Here is a 27066-nt window from a genome sequence, read left to right as displayed (position 1 = left end):
TATCCACCAAAGTTGAAATAAAATGAGTGTTAGCAATTATAGGCAACCGTAAGGCCTTTAACCTTGGTAAAAACCCACACCATATAGTAGTCCACTATATAAGGCCTTAAAATTACAAATATGTTACAATGAAAAAACTAACAGCCTAATTTAAAACAAAACAATTTACTTAAAACAGACATGAACAAACGACATATGCATTGCACTACGGCTTTCGACTTGAAACGGGCACATATATGTTGTCGCAAGGTTAAACTAGTTCGCGGACGCCATCCAACAACATGATACAGTAACGACATAGTATATGAACCAACTGAACGTGGCATTGAATATCTTACAAAACAAAGACACGAAGTTAAATTTTGTAAGTCCTTGCAGTTACTGATAGCAAGTTCAAAGAAAAAAACAACGTACAAAGTTATCATGTATCTCAGACTAAAATATCAATCAGTGCGCATCCAAAACCCAATATATTTAATGTTTAGACGTCATTAATGGTAAGATGATAAAATGCCAAAATATAGGTGCCGACAGCAACCCAATTAATATGTATACCAAAAAAACATTATTCGAAGATATTATCACGATGTTAAATTGGTAAAGAAAGGCAACAGTAGTATACCGCTGTTCGAAAGTCATAAATCGATTGGAAAACAAAAAATCCGGGTTACAAACTAAAACAGAAGGAAACACATCAAATGTAAGAGGAGAAATACGACACAACAGAAAAACAACATAAAAATGTAATATAACAATGGCCATTTTCCTGACTTAGTACAAGACATTTTAATAAAACAAAATGGTGGGTTTATACGAAAATAGAATAAGCAATGAATAACCCCTTTTTATAAGTGATACCGGATACAGAACATTAGTATCGGGCATTTTTCAATATTTTTTACAAACACACAATTATGACCAAAAAGTTAATTTGATATATTGCTATTCTAGATGGAATTAAAATGAAACAGTTTTGTAAAATTGTAACAAGTATAGTTTTTGACGCCATAGAATGGCCAAGTATTTACATATTCGAATTTAAACAATGGATTATTTCACAAAAGGTAAAGAAGAAATGAGAGAAATTATAATAAGACAGAAATGATTCAAAAGAGCTTTAATACATTTTCTTATACACATATATTTATTGTACTCTTTTCGAATAATAAACTCATCATAGAGACCAGGATTGAATTTTTGTATTTGCGCGAGACGCGCGTTTCGTATAGAGAAGACTCACCAGTGACGCTCGAATAAAAAAAACCGTTCAAAAAGCAAAATATAGTACAAAGTAGAAGAGTATTGAAGACCAAATATACTTTAATGTTTTTAAATTACATCTGAGGTAATCTATTTCTGCGGTAGTAAACAATTACGAAATTCGAATTACTCTCATGAGTTTATTATCCCATAATGACATTCTATCAAGAAAGCGTAATACTTAAAATCAATCTTTAACACAAAAATGTTCAATGTTTATAGGAAAAATCGTTTTAAAAAAATGAAATGATAACATACTAGATTGACGATCTTGTTTTGAAGTAAACAGACATACATATACATATGCATGTGATTTCAACGAAAAAATTAATAACACGCACAACATGACGGATGCCACGTGTGGTGCAGGATCTGCTTACCCTTCCGGAGCACCTGAGATCACCCGAAGTTTTTTGTGGGGTTCGTGTTGCTTATTATTTAGTTTTCTATGTTGTATCATGTGTATAATTGTTTGTCTTTTCATTTTTAGCGTTGTCAGTTTAATTTTCAATTAATGAGCTTTACTGTCCCTCTGGTATATTTTGCCCCTCTTTCCTTATGTCGTAAATGCAATCCATTCCATTTTCACGAATGTGACCTTATGAATTAGACTATTTACTGGGTTGGTAATAACATGAACAACACGACGGGTGCCACATGGGTGACATGATTTGCTTACAATTTTGGAACACCTGAAATCACCCCAGTATTATGGCGTAGTTCGTGTTGGTTAGTCTTCAGTTTTTTTGTTTTTCCTTGTGTACTAAAATTCGTCTGTTTGTCTCTTTCTTTTTTAGCCATGGTGTTTCTATTTATTTTCGATCTATAAGCTTGAATGTCCCTCTGGTATCTTTCGCCCCTCTTTTGGTATTTAACGATAATGGATAAAATCCACGGTAGATACTTTCACCTAAAATGTGTAAAAATATAATGGATTTTTTCTATCAATAAGAAAAAAAAAAAAAGTATATAAATAGTATTTGTCAATAGCTTGTGAAGTGACATGACAGATCATAAGTTTTTTTAACTTTATATTTAATCAACGAAGATGTTACATAGTGCATTGATACGTAAGTAGTATCTTATTGTTTTATTAAATTATATATAAATTTTATTAATAATTCAACGACATTTATAAAAACCTTCCAATGGATCTTTGTTTTTGTACAATGGACAACTTTGAATACATAATTGGATTCATGGTTTTGTGTTTATGGATACTAATTGCCAAATTGGAATTATAAAAATGACAAGTATCAAAGAAAAGAAATATTATATTTTTGTTTACCTGTTGTGAGTATGAGTAGACTTATCGTTCATGTTCATGATTTGAATTCATTTATAGATGACTTTATTTGTCGATTTCCTGAACGTTTTATTATATTCAGGCCTTAGAGTTCTAATTGGCTGTTGGCAACCCCCCCCCCCCCCAACAAAAAAAAGGATTAAGATTACATAAATTTTGAAGATTTGTATAAAAAAATATTCCAATTTAGATTAGTTGAATAGGTTAATAATTGTAACTTAAGATCAATGGAAATATAAACTATTTTAAAAAAGAGAGAACAATTGTAATCGTCTGGCGCACACAATTGAATCATGTTATCTTTGATGAGTTAAATAACATGATGCTGACTCTTTATGCGTGTTTGTCGTATTAAATCACCGTCTGTATATAATGAGTTAAGTTTTGGACTAGCTCTTATAAATTTTGAAAGCGATTCATTTTCGGTTTTGCGAGACATCTCATGGAAAAAAATATTGCGCTTGTTGCATTTTATATTTCGACTATTAATGATATTCCATCTTATATTTGATGTTTTGCCCACAGTTTTAGTTTGTAACCCGGATTTGTATTTTTATCGATTTATGCATTTCGAAAAGCGGTTCACTACTGTTGCCTTTATTAAACAATTAAAAAAGGTAACTGATGTAAAGGTTGTAGACAAAATAATTCCCTACACAGCAAAAAATAATTTATAGTGTCTCCTAAATATAATCATCAAACTTGTAAGCATTTAAAAAGCACAGTGCATTGTCGGTTTATACTAGAAACATCTGGTTTATCAGCACCAACTATTTTTTTTATGTCGGGCAGATGTTTATTCATTCCATACCAAAAATACAACTTGAGAATCACCCAATCAATCATTAGGTAAATTTTGAACACAATCTCAGTGAACATAGATCAGGACATTAGTTTTGCTCATAGGATCGAAATTAAAAAAAAACACTTATTGGAATTTGAAAATTCAAAATTTGATATGATATAAAGGTAATTCGAGAACCCCATATGAATTGAATAAGTGAGGTTCACGAGTAGGCTCGTTTGAGGTGAATTTATCATAAACTGTTCACGATTTTCACGTAAGCAAACTTTTCCCGTGTAGTCGGATTTTGAATAGCTTTGATGTATAATTAATTTGTGAAAATCTTTTATATCCCTTAATAATTACATTAGATGTATGTTTCATTATAATACGTTATTCTGATTGGCTAACTGCACATCACGTGCTATTCCTGAAACAATTGTATTAGACAATAACATTTATCATTCATGATGACACGAGGTCCCACAATAAAGTGCACAGGTAAATTAAATGAAAACTTGATAAAAATCGTGTTTTCATGATTCTAGCTAAAAAAATGTAATTATAAGTATTGAATGCTTCTTTTTGTAACTTTATAGGGTTGTAAAAGCGTTGACCGTGCGCACATTTTTAGTATGAAGCGCTTCCGCGCTTCATACAAAATGTACTTCGGTCAACGCTTTTACACCTCAATAAATTTACAAAAAGCAGCATTCAATTCTTAAATGAAAATTCATAAATCTGTGTAAAAGTTGAACATATTTGACCATTTTTTTTTTAAATGTCAAAAAATTTAAGAATATTTGGGATACTTCTTCCTTAACTGCGGTCCTGCCTTTTGTATATAAAAAGTTGGTTACTCAAGAAAAAAATGCACACTGGCAGCATTATTTCTTTTTAATCAGAACACTATACTACACCATTAATGAATAAGCGATAACTCTTAATAAATCATGTCTGTTACGTTTTATTTAGACATTGTTACTTTGTGAAAAAAAAAAAAAAATTGATAAGCACATAATTTCAAAGAATAATATTTGCCATACATGCCGCCATGATGGCCTCTTAAGTGATAGAGAATTTTGTAATTTGAATCTACTACTGTTTTGAACACATCTATAAATCATTGTTCTAGGGTTATTTTCGTACATATTTTGAACATTATAAAATTTGAATTGAGACCCTTAAGGCTATTCCTTTCTTCTGTATCTTTACTTAGTCTCTTGATTTATCCATTTCGATTGTTTCACATTTTTTAAAAAATATATCCCTTTATAGCCTACACATGGTATTCTTTGTTGACGCGTTGGATGACTTTTCTTTTTGAAATATGTTGTTTGGATTCTGGGCGATATTTGTCTCGTTGGCTATCATACCACATATCTCTATTTGTAAGTCAATTGAGTAAGGCAGGAGTTGGAATGGCAAGAGATCATCATGCATTACTAGATCTCCATTGTGACATATAAGCATTGATCAGCACTGGTGCGATGATACATTTACAAATGATTAAGTAAATCAAGCAAACAAATCTGAAAAATACTGCCAATAGTTGCCCGACAATCTCATGGTAAAATGCAATTACTGTGGACACATTGATTGTATAAAACAAAGGGACACATGCATTAATTTCTTATCTACTTTAACACCTTATGATAAAGACAAATGTATGTTCCCAAATTACAAAACAAGGGGTTATACAACACTTGTTGGTTTAGAATATATCTCTGATAAAGGTTAGGTATGTTAATTTATTTTGAGACATTATACTATTATCCAACATAAGTATTCCGAAATAACAACGGATCATTACAATGATATCAGCCAGATAACAGATAAGTAAGTATGTTGTAGAATAAAGAAAAACAAAATGACCGTTTCACAAAACAACATTCATTTGCAAATTAATATGAAGCCGTAAAATTGTCAACAAGCGAACTATAGTACATCTACAAAGCAAGAATTTAGACTACAGGTTTCTTCATCACTGTACAGGAATAAACAAATATATTCAAAGGGCCTGATTTCTAAAATATGTCCAACTAGCTATTTCTTAATGGGCAGATCGGAACTGTCTTATCCCTCTTCTTTGTGTCATATCTTTGATTTTGATATATGTGTTTAACGGCATGGCAGAACCTTCCTCCAATTGATAAGCAAAACATGTTTTTAATTAAAACATGTAAATAAAACATAGTCTTCCTTGTTAAGATGAAAGCTAAAGCTTTATTGGTGGAATATTAACCAGTCGCTATTGTACATTACTTCCCCTTTCAGAATACAACACGTTTTATATAGCAGTTGTTGTTTTAGCTAAATAATAAACACACACTCACAGTTGTTAACACTATCTATTTTAATCATGGAACGCCATTTTAGAATATTCATGTTTACCTTCTTTCTTACTAGTGTTCTTGTTCAGTCCGGAGTAAACGGTGCTCTGGCAGGTGGGACTAGAATGAAGAGAAGTGGTAAGTAATGTTTGACAATGTTGTGTTTCTTTCTCAAGTCACTTTTATATACTACGGTGCACCAACAAAACACATTTCTAACATATAAGTTCGTGCAGATTCAAGTCGTTATACTGTACGTGTTAGATTATGATTGTATTTTTTTCAAAACACCGTTAAGGTAAGTTCTATAACTATAAATAAGGTTATTTACTTAGCGGTATGGGCTTTGCTCATTGTTGAAGGTCGTACGGTGACCTATAGTTGTTAATTTCTGTGTCATTTTAGTTTCTTGTGGACAATTGTCTCATTGGCAATCATTCCACATCTTCGTTTTTATATAACCAAGTGAAAGCAAAATTCTGTGATTTCTTGGTTTATTTATGCAAGGGAGAAGGGTGATATAAACTACATTGTAAATACTACTCGAACGCAATTTTATAAAACAAATGACATTGCATTTTCATCCTTAAATGTGTATATAGTTAATACAGCGAACATATGTGAGGAAAATCTATTTACCTTTCCTTACGTAGCATCCGAGATATACTCAAATTTTGGTTAGGTTCATGTTGCTATGTCTTTAATATCCTATGTTTTATTGTGTGTACTGTTGTTCGTCTGTTTTTCTTTTGCTTTTTCTTTCTTAGCCTGGTGTTGTTAGTTTATTTTCGGCTTATGAGTCTAAATGTCCTATTCGTATCTTTCGACTCTCTTTTAAAGGTCATTCTACTTTTGATATTTATAATTAACGTTAATTTTGAATCTTGAATCTTTATAGTTAGGGATTGAATTAAAATAGAAAGGACACATCTTGTTGAACATTAACGGGAAAATAAGATAAAAGTTATAAGAGTACCTGATTCCCACACCAAATATGATGAATAGCTATAGTTCTCCACTCTCGATAGTCAAAATATTAAAAATTAATAAAATGTTCAGCAAACCTCGGTTTTGAGAAATGTAACTATCTTAAGAATAGAATATTGCACCACACTCATTACAGTAACATTTTAATGTTTAAAAGATACTCATCAAAAAAAGACTGATTCATTTTACGAGTAAAAGAGTTTATCTTCTTTGCAGTACAATCAAGTAATAGCTTGTAACGTAATTATAAACAAAAACTGTGTTAAATGAAGGCCAATCAAATCAATTAGATCAGATAGACATCCAGAAATAGTCATCGTTTTATAACAGAATGTCATTAAAATGTGTCAAACACAAGATCTCTCTGAATGAGTTGGCGAACTTTTGCTTAAAGTCTCATTTCAAACGATAAAATTAAAACAAAAACAGAATGCTATCTTCTTTCATAACAATATATAAATATACTCCTTGCAGTTTGTAAACTGAAATCAGATTTAGGCCATGATTATATAAACTATTGCACAAACTAAGGATACGTTTAACATACACATGACCCCCACCTTTCAAATCAATACGTAAAAAGTCCTTGTTATTTAATAGACCGGAAAACAACTACATAATTTCATGTAATTTATTATGATGTAAATGTGAGTTTTTTTGTTTTTTTTTTATATTTGTACGTTTCAGTAATTTGTTTGTTTCAATATATTTATAGGAGAATTGATTTGTATGAAAATAATCCTTTAAGCCGATGTTTGTTAATCACCAATTCATTAATTTGTTGCAGATTGTTATCTAAGACCTGATCCTGGACCATGTAAGGCATACATTCCTAGATACTATTACAGTTGGAGACCTCCCCAATGTTTACAATTTATATACGGTGGATGTCTTGGAAATGGGAACAATTTTCAAAGTATTGCTGTCTGTATGGCTATTTGTGCTTAACATACGTGTATGTATTGTATGATAAATATGCATTTATTATTTATATATTTTGAGGTTTTGATATATGACATAAATAACTAAGGAGAAAACCTTTGGGCTGAAAGTTTTTGTTCTTATGATTAACACACAAGGATTGTCAATTGCATAGGCTTTATCTCTAATGGTTTGACAATGTTTTTTTTTTAAAAAGGCGGCTTTCAAATTATTCAGTCATATATGACACATTGGTAAAAAAAAAGCTGTAGTTTCTTAGACAAGATAGCATATTCATGTCTGTTCAAAAACAATAAGTTTGACATTTTGATAGAAAGACAGACAATACCAAAGGAACTCTCAAACTAATAAATCGATGACAAACTAACAAAGACATCGAATTATCAAACGAAATACAACCAACAAACAATATACAAAACACAACATGGAAAACTAACGAATGAATAACTAGAACCCCCCAAAAAAACAAAAATGATATTACTTGTTCCTTAAGGATTAGCTGATCCTTATCCAAATGTGTCACCCATCGTCAAGGTAGCAATGGTATACGTGATTTGGTATATTTGCATTATACATGTTATAGACAGGTACCAAATACTTTTCAAGATGGCAGGATTATATGTTCCCCATGGGCAGTCTTCAGGAACTATGTCTAGTAATTATGGAACGTCGGTTAACAAAACAAATACTTCTATAACACGACATTCTATAACACTGAATTTTCTTTGAAATTCCCTGGTAGAATGTTTATACTAAGATTTTAAAATTTGACAGACACCAAGGTCAGAACAGAAGTTAAATTCCTATACACGTCTTGATAAACAAACTTGGTTATTTGTTGAAATGTAAAAAAAATGTAAATTTTTTACAACATTACTGTGTTTTTGTTTTTAGATTCGAACGAGAAATGTAGATGACAGCAAGTTTCAAATAAAATGATGCAACATTTATAATACTAATTTCTGTTTTGTATCTATCCTATACTTGTTGTAGATCGATTGTTTGTTGTTTCAAATGCCAATATTGTTTAAATGTCAGTATTATACACGGAACATACAATGTAACAATATCAGACCTTGTCAAAACCTATTGACAAATAACTAATGACAATTTTAGCACCAATCAAAGCTGGTATTCAAAGTAATTGTAAAACTACCTATTCTAGAGATAATTGAATCAAATGAGGACAACAAAAAAATCAAATATATTTTATCATGCGTATAGTACATTGAACATACAGTATTAGACTTATTTGAGAGGGACGAATTGTTAATTGGTAACACTCAATCCAAAATAACAATTATTGATACCTACATTATCAAGATGTTTGATAACGTATTTTTTATGTTTGAAGGATGTTGTTTTCAACAAAAAATAAATGACATTCTGCTTTACAGATGATGTCATCTCACTAAATAATTAGAATTTCGGTGACTGTTGAACGCATCTATCCTATCACATTTTGACTATATTCAACAGATACATTAACATGTACCTCTGTTTCATATGAGGACCTACATCTATAAATTGACAGTAAAGGTCGATTGAACAAAAGAGATGTTTTCACATTCAAATTGTGAACTTTCCATTTCTATGTAGCATAATTTCAGCATTGCCTTCATATGGAGTTCTTATATCAGTTTTTACCCTTATTGTTTACAATTGTGGGTTGCGCTCACAAGAACTTTATTATTGGTGGATTTTAAATAGATAAATAAAATCTTATAATTAAAAAGCAATGAATGAGGTTGTATGAGTTTTTGAGCTTCTCTATTATAATGTTTTGTTTCTATAGTAGTTAAGATGAAAACACAATGTTGCCTACTGTACCTATATTTTTGAAATGTTTACCTATTGTGTCTGTTTTGCTCACGCATCGTTGTCAATATGATGGAATTTGATGCGACTGTCATACAAGTGAGAGTTTAGCTAGCTATACAAACTAGGTTTCAATCCACCACTTTCTACATAAGATGTCTGTACCAAATTAGAAATGTTACAGTTATTATTCATTCGTTTGATGTGTTTGAGCTTTGTGCCATTTGATTAGGGACTAATTTTCCTAGGCGTTCGGTATTTTTGTGACTTTACTTTTTAAGCCAATAGGTATTAATGATGAAGTTGAAAACATCCCTTTGTAAATTTTTCAGACACCATCACGAGTCTAACGACGGATATGTTCATATTGTCGTAACTACAGTAGAGTCCTTTTTTTCAACGAATGTGACTTACCGAATAATCCATTGGTTTGAGTTTATGACCTGAAATTGTTTCGCTTAATCTACTTATGACTTATGAACAGCGGTATACTACTATTACCTTTATTTATAACCGGTTTGTACTTACATGATAAACACGACGTGCTCTACACGTATAGTAAGATCTGCCTTGCCACCTACCGTACTACATTGCAAAAGTAAGTCATTAAAAAGAGGCAGAAGATACTAAGGGACAAACAACTAATATATTGAAGACAAACTGCAATCGCCATGGAATTAAACCTTACAATTAGAAAATACGAACAATTTCTCAAATTACTATACAGAAAAAAAATGATTGAATCACACTTTACCTATCAAAAAAATTGTTGTGAACTCTTGAGCTGTGGAATGATTAGGAAATCCGTAAGGTAAAAAAAAGGATGAGATTATTTCATCAACAAAAACGAACGTTTCCTTGAATGTATATAATACAGACGTTTATGAAAAGTTTAATTCAATAATTTGATTGTTAGCAGCAGCCTTTTGTCAGAATCCCATGATAGTACACGAAACTACCTTAAATACCAGCAGAGTGATATAGTTCAGATGAATTCGTTTCTTGTATGGTGCGTCACACAAATTAATTATTAATTGTAATTGTCAATTGATTCACTGTAGCTGTTAAATGCAATTTATTTACTAGTAGTTTTATCGTGACAACCACATTTAATTGACGGGTCAGATTATATTGACAGAAAGAACTATCGACCACAGGCATGCACATTTGAAATCTTACCAGGACTTTGAATCAAACATTAAAATGGAATTATTATCAGGAATATTCATATGGTCACTTGTGTCTCAAACATCAGTTATGTATCAAACTTTATTGTCAAATCTAGAAGTGAGACAACATAAAAGTTTACCTTGCATTATCGATAATATTTATATCTTTTTTGGTTAAAATACATATACATTTATAATGAAATTCTTTTGTTTCTTTATTGGAACGAAATTGCTCAATCGAAAAAGATGTTCTAATACATTTGAAGATGGCACTTCAACAATAAAATTATTCAAATACGAAGCCCAATATATACGTTTTGAAAAGGATTGTTACTACTTGTGTCTATATCTTTGAATTAACATTTGTCATGTTCATGTTGTACCTTTTAAGCAAATGGACGTACAACTTTTAAATAAGCGATAGTAGCTTTGCGTCTGATGCATTCCATATGATCTTATATCTGCCCTTTTCCGTTTAGTTCTTATTATACTAATGTCTCTTATTTCGTTTCTTATATCTGCAGTATAATGTCACAATGTAACACAAAAGTTCATAAAGCTCCAAGATATAATTCAAAAAATATATACAAAGAAGCGAAATACTAGTGTACCAACAGGATATTAGAAATATTCAAACAAAAAACAAACTGTCAATGCCAAGGCAAAAATGATCTTTTAGGTAACGTAGATCCTGCTCTACACGTGGCGCCTTTGTGTGGCTCATGTTAATACAAAACTAGTCATGAAATTGTTGATATAACACTAAAATAATTTCAACGTTGTGTTTAGCTACGACCTTTATTTCTATTCTGAGGCGCATACGTCATTTTGTTGCTGTATTCACACACTTAGATAATGATAAAATTTATACATATCTCATTCCGCGACTTTAATAAAAGAAAATCGGATATATAATAACGAGCCTTGGCTACCAAACTGCAACGATAACTACAGTTTAACGTTGACTTGGTATGGCTTATCATATCACTATTGTTCTGATAATATATCTCTATTTAATATAAAAAATAAGATGTGGTATAACTGCCAATGAGACAACTGTCCTCAAGAGACCAAAATGACACAGACATTAACGACTATAGGTTACCGTACGGCCTTCAACAATGAGCATAGCCCATACGGCATAGTCAGCTATAACTGTCCCCGAAATGACAATGTAAAACAATTCAAACAGGAAAAGTAACGGCCTTATTTATTAAAAAAATGAACGAAAAACAAATATGTAACACATAAACAAACGACAACAACTGCATTACAGGCTCCTGACTTGGAACAGGCACATACATTACTAATGTGGCGGGGTTAAACATGATAGTGGGATCCCAACCCTCCCCTAATTCGGGACAGTGGTATAACAGTACAACATAAGAACGAACTAAAAATCAGTTGAAAAAGGCTTAACTCATCAGATGGACTAAAATACAAATGGACGTGGTCGGTACTTGTACATCCCGACAACAAAAAGACACCAGGAACAGATCTGAGAGTACTCGCAGTTATCTGACAGCTGGTTCAAAGCCACTTACAACTAATATAAAAAAATCATGCATCTAAGACTAAATTATCAATCCGTACACATCCAACATCCAATGGATTTAGTGTAAAGACGTCAGAAACAGTCAGAGAAAAACATGACTTTGTGCAATGGCAAGTTATAGGTATTAAAGCCATTTGAAGAAAAACATTAACGAATTGTCTTTTAATTCAAAATTTATATCCTGCACGATAATGTTAGTGATAGATCGAATTCAATGTCATACATGCAAATACATTTTAATAATATCAAAATGATTTCGTTAAAACCGTCGATTCATTTATATTCTCGGAAACGATTAAAGACAGTTTGCATGTTTGTGGATAGTTAGTTTCTTGGATTTGTCGATGTCTTTAAACAAGCTTAAATACAATTTGCTATTGTTCAAACATTGATTTTGAGGTCATCTGCATCTGATGAATTTTTATCCTGATATCTATGATGAGTTTATTTGCAACCACTGGGTCGATGCCACTGCTGGTGGATATTTATTTTCTCCAGCTAGCTAGAGTATCACCAGCCCAGTAGTCAGCACGTCTGTGTTGACTTGAGTTATCATTGATATCTTCATAATTATAAATTAACTGTTAACAAAACTTGAATTTTTTAGAAAACTAAGGCTTTTCTACCTTAGGAATAGATTATCCTAGCTGTATTTGGCAAAATTTTTAGGAATTTTGGTCCTCAATGCTCTTCAACTTCGTACTCTATTTGGCCTTTGAAACTTTTTTGATTCGAGCGTCACTGATGAGTCTTTTTTGTAGACGAAACGCGCGTCTGGCGTAAATATAAAATGTTAATCCTGGTATCTACAATGAGTTTATCTGTAACCAGAAAATCCACGAAAACTGGTATCTATAGAACATTTATGAAACCACAATTTATAATTTTACGTTAAATGTGTAAAAATATAATGCAAACTGATTGTTTCAAATTTATGATTGTCCTACTATAAATAAAAAAAATAAGTATATAAATAGTTATTGTCAATAGCTTGTGACATGAAAGATAACACGTTTTTTTTACTTTGTCTTTAATCAATGAAGATGTTACATAGTGCATTCGTACGTAAGAAATATCTTGTTTTATTCAACTATTAATAAATTAAACGACATTTATATAAATCTTTCAATGGATCTTTGTTTTTGTACAACTTTGAATACAACAATGGATTTATAGTCTTGTTTTATGGATACTAATTACCCTTTTGGAATTATAAAAATGGTAAGCATCAAAAAAGATAAAAATCATATTGTGAGTATGCATATAATTTTCATTTATTTTAGATTGATTTCAAATTATATATTGATGACTTTATATGTTGGTGTCCAGATTTTTGGCCCAATATGAAGGCCTTATGGTTCTACTTGGTTGTTGGCAACTCCACTCTTTGAAACAATATTCTTAACACATTTTTTTGTCTTTGAAACAAAGTAAAAATTTCTAACCAACGCTTAGCATAAATGATTTATTGAGGGTATCGCTGATTTAATCATCGTGTAGTATAGTGTGCTGATTGAACAAAAAAAAAATGCCTCCAGTTAACATGCTTTCCAACTGTTTACTTTCAAAAGGCAGGAACGAGGTTAAGGTAGAAGTATCCCAAATGTTCTTAATTTTTTGACAATAGAAAGAAAATCCTGGCCCATTAGTAATCTTTTATACCAATTTATGTATTTTAATCAAGGGATATGAAAGAGTTTTACGAAATTAATTTTACACAAAAGCCATCCAAAATCCTCTTTCTTTACTACTCAAGAATAGTTTGCCTACGTGAAATTCGCCGCAAACGAGCTTATTCGTGAAACTCACTTGAAATAACTTATTCTACTTTCTCGTATAAGCTTTATATCATATCAACTTGCGAATTTTCAAATTTCAATAAAAAAAAAACAATTATATTTTGAATCAACTTAACTGTTTTTAACACATCTATAAATCTGTGTTCTATGATTATTTTCGTACATGTTTTGATATTGATAAAACTTGAATTGAGACACTAAGGGCTTTAAATTTTGTTTTGTATCTTAACTAACGACCTTGGATATTTCCCAAATGAGTGTTCCCATTTTTGTTGATATATTCCTTTTTTTGCCTACCCTTGCTTTTCATTGTTTGTCCGTAGGGTGACTTTAATTTCTGAAATATTTTGTTTGGATTCTGGCAGATATAAAAAAGAAGATGTGGTAAGATTGCCAATGAGACAACTCTCCATAAGAGACCAAATGAATCTGAAATTAACAACTATATGGCACTGTACGGCCTTCATTAATGAGCAAAGCCCATACCGCATAGCCAGCTATAAAAAGCCTCAAAAGGACAAATGTAAAACAATTAGAACGAGAAAACTAACGACCCAATTTATGTACTAAAAAAAAAGAACGAATAGCAAATATGCTGGAAATCATACTATATCTCTCTATTTGTAAGTCAATTGAAAAAGACTGAAGTTGGAATGATACGCACGAAGCGGCATTCAATACCAGATCTCAATTGTGACATATCTGCATCGATGAGCACTGATGCGAGGATATCTTTGCAAATTATTTAGTAAATCTAGCAAACAAATCTTAAATAATACTGTCAATAATTGCCTGACAATCTCAATGTAAAATTGCAAGAACTGTGGACACATTGGTTGTATAAAACTAATGGACACCTTAATTTCGTAGCTTCTTTAACATTTTCTGATAAAAAAATGTATGATACCAAATAACAAAACAAGTGGTAATATAGAAAATGGTGGTTCATTTAGTTTTTAAATGGTAAGAATACAGTTGTCTCATCTCTCTTCTTTGTGTCATATCTACAATTTTGATATATGTTTTTTTACGGTATTCATTGACAATCACAGCATGTTTTTATTAAAAAAAAATGTAAGTAAAAAAATTCTTCCTTGTTAAAATGATCGCTAAGATTTTATTGGTTGAATATAACCAATCATTATTGTACATTACTTCCCCTTTCAGAATACAACACGTTTTATATCGCAGCTGTTGTGTTAGCTAAATATTAAATAAACATGCAAAGTTGCTAATAATATTTTATTTTTTTATCATGGAACTCCATTTTAAAATACTCATGTTTATCTTTGTAATTAGTGTTCTTGTTCACTCCGGGGTAAACGGTGCTCAGGCAGGTACAGGTGGAACAACAATTAAGAAAAATGGTAAGTGCAGTTTGATATTGTTGTATTTCGCTCAAGTGTGTTTGTGTGTTTTATGTTTTTGGTGCACCATTAGAACAAATGTCTAACAGTTCCTTCAGTCTTAAGTCTTTCGCCCGATGTTTAAGAATATAATTTTAATTTTTTAAACAATTTAAGGATGTTCGCTACTCTGTTAAAAAAACCAAGCTTTTTAAAAGACTATTATTAATTGATAGTATAAAAATAAAGAAACTAAAAAAGTAGAAAAAAAGTGTGCTCGTTTTCGAGATATAAGCCATTGAAAATTTGGCGGGGAATTATTCTCTCTAGATTTTTCATATATTTAAAATTGGCACCTTATTTGTTTCAAACACTGAAAAAAACAACAAGAATTTTATAAAATGTTGAAATATGGCGTTTTAAACTTTATGTAATTAAATTATAAAAAGAAAAGTTGGGGTTAGTGGGCAAATTTTGTTAATGACAATACATGGATAAAATCAGAGGATTCTGCAAATTTGGCAAGAAGTAAAGAAATAGAGGACAAACATCCCTAAATGGAAGTTCCATGACAATTAGTTAGGTTTGACCAGATGAAAAAAATCCGTGATTTCCGGGTTTATTTTTGTAAAGGAGAAGAGTGACATAAACTACATTGTCTATACTAGTCGTGCACACTTTTTAAACACAACTGACATTGCATGTTCATTCTTTAATGTTTATCTAATTACTACAGATGATATATGTGAGGCAGGATCTTTTTATTGTTTCGTACGTAGCATCTGAGAAAACCTCAAATTGTGGTGAGGTTGGAGCTTAGTCTTAAGTTTCCTATTTTGCATTGTGTGTAATGTTATTTATCTGTTTATCTGTTGGTTTTTATTCATGGCGTTGTCAGTTTATTTCGGGTTATGAGTCTGCATGTCCTTTTGGTAGCTTTCGATTCTCTTTAAAAGGTGTTTCAATTTTTGTTATTCGCTTTTACACTCATCAATACATTAATTATATAATAAATGTTGATGAATTTTGTTGTGAAACTTTATATTTAGAGTAGTTGTATTATAGATGCAAATGTCATATTAAAAGGACACATCTTGTTGAGCATCAAAAGGAAAATAGAATAAAGTTTATTACAGAATCTGATTCATCCGCAAATACTTATGTAATACGATATTTCTCCACTCGACATGTCAGTATCAAATATATATAAAATATTCTGCAAACCTAAGAAATATAACTGTCTGTGGTGACACGTAAATGAAATGTTTTGTTTTGAAGTTTGTAACCAACGAAAAGACTCTGGACCATGTGGTGAAACAGATATCAGATTTTTCTTCAACTCAAAGACAGAACAGTGTGAAGAGTTTACGTTTGGTGGCTGTAAAGGCAATGCAAACAATTTTAGAACAAAAGAAGTGTGCATCAAACATTGTGGTAAGTGTTTTCAAACGAGTAATGTTAAATAGTAACGTGGAAATTTAACATATAATAGGATTTAAGAAAAATCAAATTATATGTTTTCTGAGATTTTAAAGTATCAAGTACAGTAACTTTGTTTTTGATGCGAGTGAGAGGTTAAGACAGCTTTAAAACCAGGTGTAATCAATCATTTGCTACGCAAAATAAATTGGCTGTACCAAGTCAGGAATATGACAGTTGTTATCCATTAGTTTGGTGTGTTTAAGCTTTTGATTTTGACATTTGATTAGGGACCTTCTTTTTTGAATTTTCCTTGTAGTTCAGTAATTTTGTAAAGTTTAAAAGATAATCATTATAAATGAGCGTTTCATTTTACGAGTAAACCTTACTAAAACACTATCTTATTGTTGTGCTTCATAAAATGTGTTGTTAGATGTAGAAGATTTTCTCAAATATTTCCATTGTTATCTTACAAATAATTAAACGCTTTTAACATAGTTGATATATAGAGGGTATACTCTTTTCCATTGACCCTTGCAGTACGAATCTATAAACAAAAACAATGTTGAATACATAAACAGGTCAATCAAAACAATGAGATCAGATGTAGAGCAAGAGGTCTAGTTAAATATTACCAGAATATCTTTAGAATAGGTTAGACACAAAGTCTCTTCAAATGCGTTGGAGAAACGTTGCTTTAAGAAAGTGCGCTAAACAGTTTCAAAATAACAAGCTTTTCATAACATTAGTATATATTGATAGGAGAACGATCGAAAAAAGGCCAAAAAAAATATATAGACCAGTGTGCTTGTTTTCCAGATATTAGCCATTGACTTTTTGGTGGGAAATGTTCTCTTTTGATTTTTCATAGCTTCATCATTGACAAGTTAAAGCGCTAAAATACTATAAAAAATTACAAAGATTTTTTGAGACTTTACAGATGGCTTACAATTATACATATAATAGATTTATAAATAGAAAAATGGGGGTCAATGGGCAATTTTTTTCAAGACATCCAAATAGATAAAACCACAGGATTCCGAAATTCGGACAAAATACCCAAAACATGACAAGCGAACATCCTTATAGCTCATTAAAACGATAAAATTTAAACAAAAAGAGAACGATTTTTCTTCCGTAACAATATATATATTCCTGTCAGTGTATAAACTGAAATCATACCATGTTTACATAGACTTTCGCATGAACTTATGGTACAATTTAAAAGTGCATGATCCCCCTTCAAATTTATACATAAAAAGTCCCTTGATCGTACAATTTATAATTGAATGTTTTGTGTTTGCTATTATGTTTTTATGTTAGTTGTATACTGGTACGTATGACTATTTGATTTGTTTCAATACATGGTTTAAGCACTTTTTTTTATCCTATCTGCAAAATAATTTTTTAACCACCGATACATCATTGTTTGCAGTTTGTAATCTAAGGCCCGACCCTGGACCATGTGAGGGATCCTTTACATGATACTATTACAAAGATCAAACAACACAGTGTGAAGAATTTACTTACGGAGGCTGTGATGGAAATGGGAACAATTTTCAAAGTATTGCTGACTGCCAGGCTACTTGTGTCTAACATAAGTGTATGTATTGTATGATAAATCTGCATTTATTATTCCCATAATTGGAGGTATTTACGTTTTAATATCTGACATTAATTACTGCAGAGTAACCATTTAGCTGAAATTCACTTATTCTTATTATTAAGACGCAAATGTTGTATGTTTCATTAGATTTATCTATAATCAGTCAGGGGCATTACTTAAACAAGTAACAATTAAAATTACCTATACAAGTAATGTTGAAAACGAGGCTAATTTAAATACAACTTTTATAAGTAATTTTTCTGAATATTATTTTTATAGGTGTCCAATAATACAGATTTTACTAGCATTAAAAAATTTTCAGAGTCATCTGGTTATTTTTCCCTTTATATATAAAAACTAACTCTTCCGAAACACTGATTAACTTTCTGACGCACTTATCTTTCATATACCGACGCTTCTGGGTCAAAGATTGGTCTCTTTATCATTTTCCTCTAAAATCTTGAAGGTAGACTGATATAAATAGATAAATACTTGTGAATTAATTAAGACCTGAAGTTATTTATAATTTGTAACCCAAATCAATTACATGTGTGACTTAGATAAGTGTAATTGCTAATTTATTTCAAAAATGTATAAAATAACTTATTCAAGTAATATTGTCATTATTTTTAAAGTAACCCTTTATCTCTATACTCCTCTCAAATCTGATAAATTTTTTATTTTATGATATAAAATGTTGTTTAAAATCATGAAAACTACATTTAGTCTATGTTTCTATTGAAAATAAAATAACTCTATTAAGTAATTTTATTATTTTTAAAAACAAAAATTACTTAATATATAAGTAACTAAAAAAAATTACTTGTTATTACCCTGACTGATAATTGTTTCAATGACTTTTAAAATAGGGTTGCTTTCAAATTGTACAGTCATATTACAGATAAATATATGTAAGAACATCCTTTATTTTTTTCAAGACAAGATATTCATGTCAGTAGAATATTCAATTAGTCTGACATTTTGAAAGAGAAGATACAACGCCATCGAATTATTTAAACAGCTATGGACAAACAATAGATAAAACGCATCATGGATAACTAAGAACGAATTAACTAGAACCCCAAAAAACAGTGATCTCAGTTGTTCTGGAAGGGTTAGAAGATCCTGTTTCAATGGAAGCAATGGTATACGTCCTTTAACTAGTAACTTTGAAACATCGGTTAACAAATTACATATTTCTGTTACATGACATTATATTACACAGAATTTTCTTTGAAATTCCTTGTTAGAATGTTTACACTACACATTTTAGTATTTTGACACAAACCAAGGTCAAAACAGAAGTTATATTTTTATACACATATTGAAAAGATATATATAAGATAATCAACAAACTAAGTTATTTGTTGAAATGCAAAGAACTTGCTAATTTTTTCACCTGTGTTTTTGTTTTCAGATTCGAGGAAGAAATGTACATGACAGCAAATTTCAAACAAAATAAAATAATGCAACCTTGATAATGCTTTTTTTATGTATCTGTCCTATACTTTTTTTAAATCTATTGTTTGAAAAACTCTCTTTCTCCAAAAACCAAAATTGTGATATATTCTGACTAAACCTTTTCATAATAGAAAATATTTTAAATTGAAATTTGTATTTGTGCAAAAACAATATAGTTCCAAAAAGCTAGATATAAACAACTTGTCGTTCCGCCTGTTAGTCTTACTCAAAAATAGTTATCAGGAAATAATGATTGATTGTAAATGCCACTGTGTGTTAATAGTTTTATATCACTTCTAACTGTTTGACAACAAGAAAACAGACTAGTTTGAAGTCAAATCTGGAATACGACAGGGCTGATCATCTCATCCGTCTTATTCCTGGTTGCCATTGACTAGGTGATGTTGACAACAAAAGAGATATCGCATTGTCAATGTTTACAAGTTACAACCCTAGAAGACCTTGACTGCTGATAACATAGCACTCCTGTCATCAAAACAAGACAATATGCAGGAAAAGACAAATCGGCTAAGTCATTTTGCAAGCCAAATTGGAATAGAATTGAACGCTAAAAAGACTTTAAAAATAGTTATCAAAGGTACCAGGATTATAATTTAGTACGCCAGACGCTTGTTTCGTCTACATAAGACTTATCAGTGGCGCTCAGATCAAAATATTAATAAAGCCAAACAAGCACAAAGTTGAAGAGCATTGAGAATCCGAAATTCGAAAAAGTTATGCCAAATACGACTAAGGTAATCTATTCCTGGGATAAGAAAATCCTCAGTTTTTCGAAAAATTCAAAGTTTTGTAAACAGGAAATTTAGACAAATAACCACATTATAGATATTCATCTCAACACCGAAGTGTTGACTACTGGGCTGGTGATACCCTCGGGGACGAAACGTCCACCAGCAGTGGCATCGACCCAGTGGTGTGAATAGTTATCAAAGGTACCAGGATTATAATTTAGTACGCCAGACGCGCGTTTCGTCTACATAAGACTCATCAGTGACGCTCAGATCAAAATATTTATAAAGCCAAACAAATACAAAGTTGAAGAGCATTGAGAATCCGAAATTCGAAAAAGTTATGCCAAATACGACTAAGGTAATCTATTCCTGGGATAAGAAAATCCTCAGTTTTTCGAAAAATTCAAAGTTTTGCAAACAGGAAATTTAGACAAATAACCACATTATAGATATTCATGTCAACACCGAAGTGTTGACTATTGGGCTGGTGATACCCTCGGGGACGAAACGTCCACCAGCAGTGGCATCGACCCAGTGGTGTAAATAGTTAGCAAAGGTACCAGGATTATAATTTAGTACGCCAGACGCGCGTTTCGTCTACATAAGACTCATCAGTGACGCTCAGATCAAAATATTCATAAAGCCAAACAAGTACAAAGTTGAAGAGCAGTAATATTGAGAATCCGAATTTCGAAAAAGTTATGCCAAATACGACTAAGGTAGTCTATTCCTGGGATAAGAAAATCCTCAGTTTTTCGAAAAATTCAAAGTTTTGTAAACAGGACATTTAAACAAATAACCACATTATAGATATTCATGTCAACACCGAAGTGTTGACTATTGGGCTGGTGATACCCTCGGGGACGAAACGTCCACCAGCAGTGGCATCGACCCAGTGGTGTAAATAGTTACCAAAGGTACCAGGATTATAAGTTAGTACGCAAAACGCGCGTTTCGTCTATATAAGACTCATCAGTGAGGCTCAGATCAAAATATTTATAAAGCCATACAAGTACAAAGTTGAAGAGCATTGAGAATCCGAAATTCGAAAAAGTTATGCCAAATACGACTAAGGTAATCGATTCCTGGGATAAGAAAATCCTCAGTTTTTCGAAAAATTCAAAGTTTTGTAAACAGGAAATTTAGACAAATAACCACATTATAGATATTCATGTCAACACCGAAGTGTTGACTACTGGGCTGGTGATACCCTCGGGGACGAAACGTCCACCAGCAGTGGCATCGACCCAGTGGTGTAAAATAGTTATCAAAGGTACCAGGATTATAATTTAGTACGCCAGACGCGCGTTTCGTCTACATAAGACTCATCAGTGACGCTTAGATCAAAATATTTATAAAGCCAAACAAGTACAGAGTTGAAGAGCATTGAAAATCCGAAATTCGAAAAAGTTATGCCAAATACGAATAAGGTAGTCTATTCCTGGGATAAGAAAATCCTCAGTTTTTCGAAAAATTCAAAGTTTTGTAAACAGGAAATGCGATACAACACATTATTTAACTTGAAAGTAAAAGCTGAGGGCACAGAAATCCAATCGGTAGATACATTTACTTATCTAGGAACTGTTGTTTGTACAGAACATTCAACGCAAAAAAAAATCGAAAGTAGGCTAGTCAAAGCAAGATCTGCATTTCAAAGACTACGACCCTTTTGGAAGTGCAACTAATACAACAGAAAAACAAAGATATATAAATTGTACATATGTAAAACTGTGAAAAAACTGTACATTATTAAAGCTGAAATTAACTTCAACGCTGTAAAAATGTATATTAAATGCACATTTTGAGATCTGTGTATAAGCTCAATATATAGATTCTACCACTGCATCTTGTGTGATACGATTTAATACAGTTTTACAGATGTATAGTTTATATACAGCTTTACAGATGTACAGTTTATATATAGATTTACAGATGTACAGTTTATATACTGCTTTAGAGATGTACAGTGTATATACAGCTTTACAGATGTACAGTTTATATACAGCTTTACAGATGTACAGTTTATATATAGATTTACAGATGTACAGTTTATATACTGCTTTAGAGATGTACAGTGTATATACAGCTTTACAGATGTACAGTTTATATACAGCTTTACAGATGTACAGTTTATATACTGCTTTAGAGATGTACAGTTTATATACAGCTTTACAGATGTACAGTTTATATACTGCTTTAGAGATGTACAGTTTATATACAGCTTTACAGATGTACAGTTTATATACAGCTTTACAGATGTACAGTTTATATACTGCTTTACAGACGTACAGTTTATATACAGCTTTACAGACGTACATTTTATATACAGCTTTACAGATGTACAGTTTATATACAGCTTTACAGATGTACAGTTTATATACTGCTTTAGAGATGTACAGTTTATATACAGCTTTACAGACGTACAGTTTATATACAGCTTTACAGACGTACAGTTTATATACTGCTTTACAGACGTACAGTATATATACAGCTTTACAGATGTACAGTTTATATACAGCTTTACAGATGTACAGTTTATATACAGCTTTACAGACGTACATTTTATATACAGCTTTACAGACGTACATTTTTAAACAGCTTTACAGACGTACATTTTATATACAGCTCTACAGACGTACATTTTATATACAGCTTTACAGACGTACACTTTATATACAGCTTTACAGACGTACATTTTATATACAGCTTTACAGACGTACATTTTATATACAGCTCTACAGACGTACATTTTATATACAGCTTTACAGACGTACACTTTATATACAGCTTTACAGACGTACATTTTATATACAGCTTTACATACGTACACTTTATATACAGCTTTACAGACGTACATTTTATATACAGCTTTTCAGACGTACATTTTATATACAGCTTTACAGACGTACATTTTATATACAGCTTTACAGACGTACATTTTATATACAGCTTTACAGACGTACATTTTATATACAGCTTTACAGACGTACATTTTATATACAGCTTTACAGACGTACATTTTATATACAGCTTTATACGTACATTTTATACACAGCTTTACAGACGTACATTTTATATACAGCTTGACAGACGTACATTTTATATACAGCTTTACAGACGTACATTTTATATACAGCTTTACAGACGTACATTTTATATACAGCTTTACAGACGTACATTTTATATACAGCTTTACAGACGTACATTTTATATACAGCTTTACAGACGTACATTTTATATACAGCTTTACAGACGTACATTTCATATACAGCTTTACAGACGTACATTTTATATACAGCTTTACAGACGTACATTTTATATACAGCTTTACAGACGTACATTTTATATACAGCTTTACAGACGTACATTTTATATACAGATTTACAGACGTACATTTTATATACAGCTTTACAGACGTACATTTTATATACAGCTTTACAGACGTACATTTTATATACAGCTTTACAGATGTACATTTTATATACAGTTTTACAGACGTACAGTTTATATACAGCTTTACAGACGTACATTTTATATACAGCTTTACAGACGTACATTTTATATACAGCTTTACAGATACCAAACGGCAACGATAACCAGAGTTTAATGTAGACTCGATATGGCTTATAATTTCACCTTAGTTATGTTAATATATATCTAATTATAGCAATTTTAAAACAAAACAATAACGACTTGTCTTTTAATTCTAAACATGTCATGCACGAAAATGGTTAGTGATAGATAAAATCCAATAATCTTAATTCAAATTGATTTCAATAACACCAGAATGAACTGTCGTTAACCATGTGGATTCTTTTTAATTTTCGTGGGTACAAAATTTCGAGGATTAAGTTAAATTGGCATGTTTCTGGATATTTAATTTCTTTGTTTTGTCGATGTCTGCGTTCAAGCCTATATACAATTTGGCATTGGCTAAACACTGCTTTCGTGGTCATCTGAAACCACAAAATCCACGAACGATAGTATCTTACGAATATAAGAGAATCCACAGTAGATACTTTCACCTTAAATGTGTTAAAATTTAATACACACTGATTGTTTCAAATTCATGTACGGTTTTACTTTAAATAAGAAAATAATATGTTAAGATATACACAATTTGTGACAATAACCTGTGAAGTGAAATGACAGATAATAAGTTTATTTTATTTTAAATTTAATCAATGAAGATGTTGCATAGTGTGATCATATGTCATCAATATCTTATTGTTAATTTCAACCATAGCTTTATGTTATTAATACATTATACGACATCATTATTAATATTTCAATGGATCTTTGTTTTTGTGCAATGGACAACTTTGAATATATAATTGGAATTATGGTGTTGTGTTTATGGATACTTATTGCGATTTTAGAATTATAAGGATAGGAACTCTTATAGAAGACAATATAGTTTTGTTTAACGTGTAGTGAGTATGTTTTCACATTGTCGTGTATGTACAATCGATTTCAATTCATTTATTGTTGACGCTATTTATTGGTTTCAGTAATTCTTTTCAAAGATTCTTTTCCACAAATGGAAGGTTTTGGAAATTTTAATGGAAACATTAATTTTTCGATCGAATTTAAACCCCATGCAGGTCGTATTAAGAAGAAAATTTTGGACCATCATATGTATAAATTAGGTTATATTGTTTGTGACTGTCATACAAGTGAAAGGTTTAGATAGATATAAAACTAAGTTTAGTCCAGACTTAGGAAAATGCCTGTAATACAGCAGGAATATGACAGGTTTTATCAAATTGTTTTATGTGTTTTAGCTTTTCAATTTGCTATTTAATTAGAAATTTTCCGTTTTATATTTTCCAAGGAGTTCGGTTTTTTGTAATTTTACTTTTTGCATTGTGACTGTTATGGGTCTTGACGGATAATTTATATCACCAATTTTAAAATAAGGAAAAACCAAACATAAATGGAAAACATTTCATAAATAAGCAATTGGATATTTGAATGACGAATAGATAAGTATTCTGTGTGTGAATATGAGTCAGATAAAACACTTAAATGCGCAAAGAAGGTTGATAAAAAAAAGCATTTTAGACAAGAACCTCCCTGAACCGAAATTTGAAGCAAATATTTCTTATGTTTTTCTACATTACGATAAATTGATCAAAAGCTGTTGTTGCTGTTCAACATTCGGAGGTGAATATTAAAATACATTAGGAGAAGGTTGTGCACCCTTAACATTAATGTAATACCTCAACTGGTCCGAATACACATCAGTGCTGTACATGTGTATTTATATATAGGAAGATGTGATGTAAGTGCCAATGAGACAACTCTCCATCCAAATAACAATTTATAAATTTAAAGTAAACCAATATAGGTCAATGTACGGCCTTCAACACGGAGCCGCGGCTCACAGCGAACAAAGGGCCCCAAAATTACTAGTGCAAAACCATTCAAATGGGAGAACCAATGGTCTAATCTATACAAAAAACAAGAAACGAGAAACACGTATAAATTACATAAACAAACGACAACTACTGTAAATCAGATTCCTGACTTAGGACAGGTGCAAACATTTGCAGCGGGATTCACCGTTTTAATGGTACCAAACCTTCTCCCTTTTTCTGAAACATTAGCATAACATCACAACATAGAAAACCACACGATAAAATATCAATTGGAAGGCTTAACTAAATCAAAAAACGTTAATTGACACACTATAAACGAATAAATTTGATCTGCGATACCTGAATGTTAATGCACAGTTCATAAAATATCACGGACAAACATTCATGGTTAAAAAGCAAACAAACAAGTCCAAACAAAGCCATGGCAAGACACCACCGCGAAATATTTAACCCTTCGAAAATAATCACGTTTGAAAAAAAAACGGTTTTAATAATATCTAGGTAAATGAAAAATAACATTGTCGTTTTAGGTATACTACTTATGTGCATAAAATTCTTCCAATAATTAGGAATACCAAGAAAGTTCTGTCATATAAATACATAATTTAACGCTAGATACAAATTGGGGGTGAATATCAACAATAATAAAACTATTCCATTAGAGCTAGCTAAAACTTCCATGTTCATGTGTGTCTTGATTATTGTGTCAAGTTGTTGGAAATTTCGAAATGATGTGCACTCATTGTAGCTTAGTAATGACATTGCTTATGGATTTTACAGACATGCACTGCCTATATATACTACTTTGGTTGAACCTAAATATTACAGAAATCGAACATAGCTTAAAAGAGTGACTGCTTATCATCAAACTTGTAAAAGTGTTGAAAGGAAATCTGATTGTTGTTGCAGCCAAGAAATTTTGAAATTGTTCTATCATTTAATACAAATTACAAAACACAATCCCCAAATCGATAATTATGTTACGCTTCTACACAGTGTGCCTTGTAGTTGGAGAAAATATATGTGAGATCATATGCTTGGCTCACAGGGATAAAATTCGAAATGAGATTGATTATTACCAAGATTTAAGGTGGTAGACCTTGGTTCAGGGAGATAACTCTTTAAATCAGTTATGTGTTTGTTAAAGT

General features: G+C 31.2%; 1 protein-coding gene and 1 long non-coding RNA gene across 2 annotated transcripts; both read left to right on the top strand.

The window, feature by feature from the left end:
- Nucleotides 1-5636: 5636 nt before the first annotated feature.
- Nucleotides 5637-9777, top strand: LOC139528779 (uncharacterized). Its single transcript, XR_011665676.1, has 4 exons — nucleotides 5637-5821; nucleotides 7458-7625; nucleotides 8507-8645; nucleotides 9763-9777. It is a non-coding gene; the product is annotated as an uncharacterized lncRNA (long non-coding RNA).
- A 5336-nt stretch (nucleotides 9778-15113) lies between these two features.
- Nucleotides 15114-18326, top strand: LOC139528778 (protease inhibitor-like). Its single transcript, XM_071324980.1, has 3 exons — nucleotides 15114-15320; nucleotides 16578-16733; nucleotides 18154-18326. The coding sequence occupies exons 1-3, from the start codon at nucleotides 15209-15211 to the stop codon at nucleotides 18201-18203; spliced, it is 318 nt and encodes a 105-aa protein (XP_071181081.1). The 5' UTR covers nucleotides 15114-15208; the 3' UTR covers nucleotides 18204-18326.
- The last annotated feature ends 8740 nt before the right edge of the window (nucleotides 18327-27066 follow it).

This window comes from Mytilus edulis, chromosome 6 (genome assembly GCF_963676685.1).
Source record: "Mytilus edulis chromosome 6, xbMytEdul2.2, whole genome shotgun sequence".
In the NCBI taxonomy this organism is placed as follows: domain Eukaryota; kingdom Metazoa; phylum Mollusca; class Bivalvia; order Mytilida; family Mytilidae; genus Mytilus; species Mytilus edulis.
This window is presented reverse-complemented; position numbering and strand designations above follow the sequence as displayed.

Bases quoted from the DNA above. Each gene is read 5' to 3' on its own strand.
- LOC139528778 (XM_071324980.1), top strand. From the start codon at position 15,209: ATGGAACTCCATTTTAAAATACTCATGTTTATCTTTGTAATTAGTGTT. The intron at 15,321-16,577 runs GTAAGTGCAGTT...TTTGTTTTGAAG, and splicing joins AACAACAATTAAGAAAAATG to TTTGTAACCAACGAAAAGAC. The intron at 16,734-18,153 runs GTAAGTGTTTTC...CATTGTTTGCAG, and splicing joins AGTGTGCATCAAACATTGTG to TTTGTAATCTAAGGCCCGAC.